Raw genomic sequence first — 10,049 nt, 5'->3', positions numbered from 1 at the left:
TATTATATGAAATGCTGAAAGGTATTCTTTAAGAAGAGGAAGAAGAAAAAGGTAAAGATAAAAATTATGACCTACGAATACATATCTATCAACAAGTGAATCTAAAAATCAAGTGAGTAAAAAAATAGAATAACTGGTGAATATAATAGAATCAGGGGCATAGAAAGGGAGTGGACTGACAATTCTCGGGGGGAAAGGGGTGTGGAGGTGTGGGAAGAGACTGGACAAAAATCGTACACCTATGGATGAGGACAGTGTGGGGAGGGCGTAAGGGCAGAGGTTGGGGTGGGAACCAGGTGGAGGGGAGCTGTGGGGGAAAAAGAGGAACAGTTGTAATAATAAAATATATATATATTTAATAAAATAAACTCAGACTCACACATTGCTGGCTCCCCACGCCAGGTCCTGAGTCACTGTTTCATGCTGCCCAGCCTTATGGTTCCTTCAGCTATGGAAGCCTCACCTTGTTGGGAGCGTGCCACCATCCCTCTATACCGAAAAGCTATCCCCTCCAAGATTTTGTCACTTCCTTCAAGCCCTGGCCCCAGACTCCAGATTCTGCTCCCCCAGCCCACACCACCACCTGGGGCAGGAACATGCACAGGGTCTAGAGCCAGAGCTGAAAAGGGGAGAAAAACATGGAGAACTCCCTGCCACAAATTCACATCTTAATATAATATCACCTTCAAACCAACTGCTAATTCAATTGTTTTCTTTCCTGGAATATAAATTCCTTGAGAGCGCATGTAGGAGCAGTTTGGAGCCTGGGGGGTGGAGAACGGCTGGGAGCAACTGGTCAATGTTGCTCTCTCACATCAATGTTTCTCTCTCTCTCTCTCTAAAATCAGTATAAACATATCCTTGAGTGACAATTTTTTTAAATAATTTATGCCCAATTTTTCTATATTTAAAATATACATAAGAATTTGGACTTCATTCTTGGAGCTAGCTTATTCACCTTGAACTGTTGAAAGGGATACAAAATCAACAATTTAAGACAAATTGTGTATTCTGAGCTACATAATAAAACAGTTGCAGCTGACCTTAGCACATGGAAGAATGAGGAAGAAAATGAACATTATGCTAAGTGAAATAAGCCAGTCAATGAAAGAAAAATACATGATCTCACTCATTTGTGGATAATAAAAAACATTATAAACTGATGAACAAAAAGATAGATATGGAGGCAGTAAAGCATCAAACAGACTGTCAAATTACAGTGGGAAGGTTGTGGGGGGGGGGGGGTGGAAATAAGAGATCAACCGAAGGACTTATATGCATGCATATAAGAATAGCCAACGGATACAAAACATTGGGGGGTGAAGGTATGTATGGGAGTGGGGTGGGGAGGGGCAATGGTAAGATATGTACACATATAATACCTTAATAAAAAATTCAAAAAATAAAAAATAAAAAAAATTAATGATCTTTTCTATCCAGTTTCTAAGCATAATCTATTTATGTTTATATAGGTAGAAATTATAACTGTAGATACTGCTTTCTTCACTGCCTTTTAAAAGTATATTTTTTCCACATGCTTGCCCATATATCTGGGATTGGAGACCCATACTAATGTAATTAAAGTTTTATTGGGTTGTAAAAAATAATAATAAAAAAATAAATAAAAGTTATACTTTAAAAATAAAATAAAAAAAATGGTCCATCCATGATAAATCATAGGGTGGACAGCTATTAGGAAAACATTTAAACATTGTCTTCCTTTTATAGTCTCATGTATCTAGTCAAAGTGGCTATAATTTTTTATTTCCCAACCCACCATTTGTTAAAGAAATTACAGGGAGTCCTTCCCCTTGAGTTGGGCTCCCACCTGGCCCCCAATATTTCCAAATTAATATTTTCTAGTCTCTTTCATTTGCGAGCGGCCTCCGCCAGAGCCCGAACCCTGAACCTGAACCCTGAACCTGAACCCTGAACCACGCAGGACATGGTGGGGACACTCACAACTGGCGCCTTCAACGTGGGACCTCTGGAGGAGATACTTTCACCTAGAGCAAAGAAAGGAAGATTACACCGAAAAGGTGGGGAAAAGATCACCATATAGGTGAGGGAAATACACTGCACGCAAAGCCCATGATCAGCTGCAGAAGTCGCGATCTAAAACAATCCCAAGACCATGTGGATTGCTGCAACAGCGGATCCCAGAGAGAAACTGACAGAACTGCTCCAGCCATGAAGACAAGAGGAGAAACAGTCCAGAGATGGAAGACACTGAAGCCGCCTTGCTATGCTAGCAGTCAGCAGCTGTGCATCGCTGCAGGTTGCCCAGGACCAAACCAGAGTGTCGGACCTGCATTGCCACCGTTTGTCCACCATCCAGAACTGAAGTATCATTGCTGACATGTACACATAAGGAAATGTTTGACATTGAAATTGGGACTCAAAAAACTGTTGGCCCGGAAAGAAACTTACTACAGACTGATTCATTTGCCTCTCAGCATAACCACTGTTGCTTATCTCATTTTTGTTATGTTTATTTCTAGTTTGCAGATGCAAGATTTTTTAAGGAAAAAAAACGGGGAGATGTTGGAACCTTCACTAGCAGAGAGGTGTGGACAAGGAACCCCGAAGGCTGGTCAACCTTGAAGCTCTGAAAGGTCAGAGCCAACCACCCACTGTTTGGTTGAGACAATGGTAGCTGAAGCAACTTCCAACTTTCAGTTTTATGTAAATTCTTGCTGATTGACTATTATTGGAATTGCCTGCCTAAAGTCTATGGGTGTATCCCATAGTCTTAATAAAAGGGATAGCAAGGCCAGAGCAGGGTAGAGTCCTTCCCCTTGAGTTGGGCTCCCACCTGGCCCCCAATATTTCCTAATTAAAAAAATAATTACAGAAACTATAGAGCTGAAGGATAAGCACTTTAAATAAGAATTCATACTCCAAGGAAGTAAGAATCTTTCAACTTTTATTTCCAGGATACATTCATCTGGAACCTCTTTGTTTCTTTACAATTTTCCCCCTAAGAGAAATGAATACAATAAAAATATAATCCAACTACCAGCAATGTTTGTAACCAGAAAAGAATCTAAAATCTCTGGTGTGATAATATAGGATTTTTTTAAAAATATAAACTTCATACCAGAAATAAAGCCTGAATATTCTCTTTTTCTTTAAAAATAGAATTTTTCCTTCTTTGCTCTTCCATGTAAATCGTATAATCACCATTTAGTTTTAAAGTCTACATTTAAACTAGTAGTAATAATTCTATAGCACTGTTTTTTCCTACTTTGTATCCTGTTCTGTGAATCAACTAAGAATTGCAGTTTAAAAAAAAAAAAAGAGAGAGATGCCACTAGGTTAATAGCAAGATTCTTCAAGATATACTGATAAAAAAAATTCCCACTAGCAAACTAAAACCTACTTAACAAGTTGCATTGTACAAAGCACTTTTGCAAACTGTAAAGCTCTCATGGAAAACTTTTTACAAAATCTGTGTTGGACTAGAAAGGCTAGTTCAACACTGGGATAGAAGGTCAGGGACAGAAGGCTTGGTCTTTGTTCTGTAACATTTAGATTTGGGGAGGGGAGATTATACATTGCAAGCTGGGGGTACAGGAACATGGTTATCTCACAAGGACTGAATGGTTTGCAGTGATGTATGAGTATTTTCCTTAACTGAGAATAAAGAGCAAGGGGCAGAGGAACAGACTGAGAAGTCAGACCATCCGTCTGCAACTAAGAAAAAGAAATAAGAAGTTAGTGTTTAGTGGCTCTCTATCCAGAGCTCCATCACTGGAAGGAAGTACAATCCATTCTGAGACAGTGTTCCAAAGTCGAACCTAAATGGTCTGGGAATTGTGTCCCAGAAGATGATCAAAAAGCCTAATTATAAACACGGGTATTAACATATCTGAATTAGAGTGACACTCTCCTATCTCTAAAACAGCATTATCCAGAACACCGTTTTTAGGGTTATTTTGTAGGGTATTGGAAGCTAAGCAAAGGATAAAAATGTTTGATAAAAATGAGCCCAGTGAAGGCTTCATTCTTGTTTGCTAGAATGCAAAATGGACTTGAGAGAAACGTCTTCCCATTAGCCATCAGGATGGAAGTAGACAGGCCTATAAACACAGACCCTTGGTCGTCGGCACCTAGACACAGATGGCCAAAAGCAAGCATCCTCGATGATCTAAGGGTGAGTGAACGGACAGAGGAACGGTTCTGGGCTGCGAGTGGCTCGGGCATGCTGGAAGAGGCTGTCACCAGGCTGAGCCTCCTCTCCTAGAATGTTTTAACCATCTTCCCGTGGCGCTCTGGGAGCAGGCCTAGCTTAGCACGGGAAATGGGCTAACGGCCTTAAAACTTCTCTTTTGGCCTTTGGATGCACTTACTCTTTCTTTAGCACCATCTTTCCCCAAGAGAATATTCAGGCCAACTTTTTTTTTTTTTTCTGCATTAGTAAGAGTTATAAACTAGCAATTTGGAATACCCCTCTCACGGAGTATCTTATTGTTAGTATATGACACCTTGAGTATTAAGAATGTAGAACTTAAATGTCATTTACACAAGAGTCAAACAAGCCATGTCACACGTGATGATTCCACATGAATAAAACTTAGCTTTGATACGTAAAAACCTATCTTTTGCCAAGGTCTTAACTACTGGACTTTAAACCAATCGTAATATTCCATGTAAAGCTCATTTATATTGCAGTAACATGCCTTCATGTTTTCTACATACAACAAAGACTTTGAAATATACATATATTTTAAAACCAATTCACTCTCTTTTACAATCACACCTTCAGTCCAACATTTAAAATATAAACCCAAACTGCCAATGAAAACAACAGTGGACCAAGTGACAGTACCATTTAAATGAAACAATAATGCAAGAAAATGTAGGCATTCAAACTTAAAAAATAAACATAACCCAATCCACTGGAAAACTGCTCATATGCCTGATGTGTTCAGAAATGAATTTCACGCAGAACAGATCCCACTGTGATATCAAACAATTCATTCCTTTCTCATTTTCTCATTCCATGATACTGAGGTTTAGACAGTGATTAGTTATCTTAACAGCAGAGATTAATATTAAATAAACAGCCTATTCCAGAATTGGCATATGCTCCCAACAACTGTTTTGTGTGCTTCCTGAATTATAAAATAGTCTAATCTTTAGGAGCATAAAAATGAAAGGGTTTAAATCTACTCACATACATTGTGCATTAAATGTTACTAAGTTAAGACAGTAAGGTGGAAAAAAGAAGGGTACAGTAAATTTTCTTTAAACAATCCCATTATATTAGACAGTATTGTCAATAATGTATTTTAACCAGGTTATAAAAAAAATAATTACCAGGATTTGTACCAATTTCTTGGAGAAACTAATATAACATTAAATATACATATTTTTTTGTATATTTATTTGAAGAATCTTTGGTACCAATTGTGTTCCTTCCACATTATAGGACTTTTCAAAATAAATTTCAAAATTAATATACTAATCACATAAAAGATAAACTATGATACTTTTCGTTTTCCTATAAAATGTACTTGAACCTGACTATAAACCTGCACTAATCATGCACTTAAACACAGTATCTAACTCACGTACATATAAAATGAGACTAATACTACAAAGAAATTAGACAGTAATGAGAATCAATGACAAAACATAACAATAAAAACTGTTCTTAAGTAATTTATTTTTAAATTATAAGATTACAATGCTTTGATTATGCAAAATAGCATAATGGAAATTAAACCAAATCAATAAACCAAAAGAAAACTTGGTTTTCTTGAATATCAGTATTTAAACCATCACTGTAAGTATCTGAAATCCCAATCATAGCTTATGTAGACATAAGTATATTTATTTCAAAGGTTTCTCTTGTGGGTTTAATTTCTTATTTTCAACTTTTATGAACTATAATATAATTTATTTCAAATCCTATTATACCTAGTGTTTATACTGCAACAGCAGCAAATCTCACATGTGCAATCAAATGTGGAACTGGGGCACAGCTTTCAGTTTGTAGCCGCAGACAAAAGTATACACTGCATTCAGAGGAGAGTGCATTACATTAACCAGAGCGTGGAGTTTAGTACACTTATTGCAGAACTTCCCTTTGAACTGAACCAGCTGAGCTTCTGAGCTGACATATTACTGCTGTGGATAGTAAGGCTGCTGTGGGGGCTGAGGGAAGGGGTACGAAGGCTGCTGGGGTCCTGGGAACGGAGCCTGTCCAGGGTTCTGATGATATACTGGCGGATATGGCATATTGTACTGGCCGTACGCATAAGGGTTATAGCCCATGGGCATGGGCATTTGGCAATACCTGATGGGAAGAAGAAAAAAATTGGATTGATAAATCAAATACGAAAAAAACGAAACATTGTAGTTATTCTAATACCAGTTTTTTCAAGAAAGCCATTTGTCTCCATTTCTATTAGAAAACAGTGGAGAGAAGAAAACAGCTGTTTCAAGGTACCTATTAGAGAAAAGTGTTCCTAATCCTGTTATTAATTGAAATGAAAGAACATCAAGTTCACTGTAATGCATATAAATTTACTGTTTATAAAATTCTTAACAGTGGAAAGACAGAATGGACTTAGTAAAGTTTGAAACACACTTTAAAAATAGTCAAATGTCTTGATTTTTAACTAATTATCACAAAGAAAGCAGATCTTTAAGAAAATACATTCCATAATTACATAAATTTCTGCTCAACAGTTTATCAGAATGCGAAGATTTCAAAGTACAGGAATATAAATAAGGCCGTATCAGTCTGGCTCATGCTAAGCTCAGAAAAGGCACGTGTTTATCACCTAAATAAATAGGATCAAGGAAACATATTCTGAATTCCATACAGAAGAAATTTATTTGATATAAACCCAATATGTAAAAACCAAAAACATAAATATGCTTGGGAAATAGCTATCCCAACTACTCAAATAAGTGACTATAGCATTATTTTTACTTCTGTGAGCCTGACAATGTACTTATTCATTTATGACACATCCATTCAGAGCAGCGACAACCCTGTTTTTAACAGGTTAACCAGAGCAGAACATTAGCTGATGCACTGGGATAAACAAAGTTTCCGCCTTACCCGGGATATCCTGGATAGGTGGGGTAGGGGGGGCCCTGGGCCTGTGGAAGGGGAGCTGAGCCAGGAGTCTGGGATGCAGCAGGTGCAGGAGTTCCAGTCACTGCGGGAGCTGAGGCAGCAGCAGCAGGCGCTCGATTTGCTGGAAATGTAGGAGGTGGAGGCCGGGCTGGGGGCTGAGGCTTACTAGGCTATAAGGAAAAGTCAGCAGTAACTACAAAATGTTTCATGTTTCTTTCAAATTGCTATCAAATAAAATAAATGAGGGGGCAGGAGAGAAACTCTACAGACTCCAACTAGATATACTTCTAATTCCCATTCTTAAATGTTGGCTTATTACTCTAGAAATGTATCACAGTTGAGGAATAATTCTCCAATTTGTTGTTTATTTAATCCTCATCTGAGGACATTTTTCCATTGGGTTTTTTTGTTTGTTTGTTTTTAGAGAGAGGGAAAAACAGAAATGTCGATGTGAGAGAAACACACCAATTGATTGCCTCCTGCCCAAGCCCCAACCAGGGCCCGGGCTGGGGAGAAGCCTGCAACCGATATACGTGCCCAGAATCAAACCTGGGACCCTTCCGTCCGCAGGCTGACGCTCTATTCACTGAGCCAAACCGGCTAGGGCTAATTCTCTGATTTGTGGATCCTCGGTAGCCACTGCTCTTTTCCTGATGCCCAATATTTAATCATTTACTGCTCACTGCTTCTCCCACCAATGATTAGACAACTGAGGTGGGAGGAAGGAGCGGGTCAGGTACAGTTTATTACTGCAATCTCATCCTGATCCCAACATATTATGAAATTTTTTAAAGACCAGAACACTTAAAAGAATAGTATAATATACATATAAGTTCTAATATTCTCCTACATAATCAAAGGACCACTTCACCCTAAGAAAATTAACTCTTATTCCCTAACACCATCAAGTATCCACTCCACATTTAAGTTTCCCTACTTATCACCAAAAGAAGCTCTGACAAGTATTTTTATGGATCCAATCAAGATTCATGTATTGTGCTTGGTTATTATTAATCTTTCCACTCTTTTAGCCTTAAACAAGCCTATGTTTTCCTTTCTATGACATCCCCTTTTAGAAAAGATCAAGCCAGGTATCTCACAAAATGTCCCAGTTCTAGATTTGTCCAATTGTTTCCTACTGGCACAATTTAACTTCTTGTTTCATCACTTTATTTTCTATAAACTGAAAGTTGGTTCTAAAGACTTGATTAGATTCAAGTTAAAGAATTTTTGGCAAGAATTCTTCACACTGCAAAACATCACGTTGGTCACCTGATCAAAATGGTGACACCAGATTTATCCATCGTGAAGTCTGTTCCATCCTTTACAGCAAGCAAGCTGTCACTAATGTAAACTTCCATGTACAAATGTTTGCTTACTGACCGCAATGGTTCTTGGCGCTGGAGTTGGAGGAGTGGGGGCAGGTCCTCCTGCTGGCGAGGACTGATAGGCAGGTGTAGGAATTGAAGGAGCACTAGGTTCTCTGGCAATGCTTTGTTGCAAGTCCCTTATTAAAGACAAGTGTTAGAAATTAACACAATAAAAGAAAACCCAACACATAGAAAATGTCCGGTGTTTTTTTTTCTTCATACATGAAACACAGAAAATAGATTCAAAACAATGATGGTATTTTAAAACATGCTACATTTCTGTTCTTGACTAGAACTACCTTAAATCTTTTCTCCCTACTATTTAATAAAATGAAATTAGTTCTTATGCTACTTCTGAAGCCTAGGAAAAAAGGTAAACTTTCAGAGATCACAGTTACAGCTAGAGTAAGGAACATGTCAAACTGGGCAAGTGGTCCTAAATGACTGCCCACTCTTTTTTTTTTTCCAATATATTTTTATTAATATCAGAGAGGAAGGGGGAAAGGGATAGAGAGATAGAAACATTAATAAGAGAGAATCATTGATTGGGTGCCTCCTGCATGCCCCCAACTGGGGATCAAGCCTGAGACCCGGTCATGTGCCCTTGATCAGAATCAAACCCAGGACCCTTCAGTTCACAGGCTGATGCTCTATCCACTGAGCCAAACCAGCTAGGGCGACTGCCCAGTCTTAATAAGAGGTCATCCTCTAGATGAGAAACTCCTAACATAATAACCAGAAAATTACAACAGCTCATAGTCACCTCATAGTCATCTCGCTAGTATTTTAATCACTATTTATAGAAACCATAACAACAGGTGAGAAAGCTAACCTATTCAAACCATTTTGTAAATTTTTTAATAAACTTTCTAAAGATATTCAAAAAAGTGAAATATTTAACATGAAATATTTATGGCACTGAGATATTTCATGTTAAAAGATACCTCAAAATATATTACTAAGGTAAATTCATATAGTTGAAAAGATCATTAAAATACAGTATTAAAAAAAACAGAAAAACATCTTTAAATCCCCTCTACGAAGATAAATTGAAATCCATCCCAAAATCTCAAATAAAACAGAAGTACTATAAGCATAAATTACATACCAGATTTCTAAGATTTAGTGTGGGGGAGAGAGGAATAAACTATCTCATTCATAATTTTTGCATTGATTATATTTTGAAATGATGCTACTTTGGACATACTGGGTTAAACAAAATGTATTACTGAATTTTACTTTGCCTGTTTCTTTTAGCTTTTTTTAATGTGGCTACTAGTGATTTTAAATTTTAAGTTGTACATGTGACTGCATAGTATCACCATACAGATGTACCTTTATTTATTTTACCAGCCCTAGACATCTGATTTGTTTCTATTCTTTTACTGCTAACAGTAATATTGAACAGTGTGTTTTAGAACCTTCATGCCCACACTATTTACAATAGCCCAAAACTAAAATCTACTCAAATACTCAATAATAGTACTGACAAATAAGACTGTAGTATATTCATATGATGAAATATATATAGGAACATCATACTGATGAATCTCACTAATATAATATTGACTGAAAGCCAATCA

General features: G+C 37.4%; 1 protein-coding gene across 2 annotated transcripts in view; it reads right to left on the bottom strand.

Moving 5' to 3' along the window:
- Window positions 1-4,411: 4,411 nt before the first annotated feature.
- Window positions 4,412-10,049, bottom strand: part of PDCD6IP (programmed cell death 6 interacting protein) — a 47,390-nt gene continuing 41,752 nt past the window's right edge. For both annotated transcript variants that reach the window (XM_080675709.1, XM_080675708.1), the window contains exons 16-18: window positions 8,480-8,603; window positions 7,079-7,266; window positions 4,412-6,304 (exon numbers count right to left, since the gene is read on the bottom strand). In XM_080675709.1, coding sequence (XP_080531835.1) covers window positions 6,130-6,304; window positions 7,079-7,266; window positions 8,480-8,603 — 487 coding nt within the window. In that variant the 3' untranslated portion in view covers window positions 4,412-6,129. The remainder of the gene's footprint in view (window positions 6,305-7,078; window positions 7,267-8,479; window positions 8,604-10,049) is intronic.

Source organism: Plecotus auritus (assembly GCF_963455305.1).
Source record: "Plecotus auritus genome assembly, chromosome: 6".
Taxonomy (NCBI): domain Eukaryota; kingdom Metazoa; phylum Chordata; class Mammalia; order Chiroptera; family Vespertilionidae; genus Plecotus; species Plecotus auritus.
This window is presented reverse-complemented; position numbering and strand designations above follow the sequence as displayed.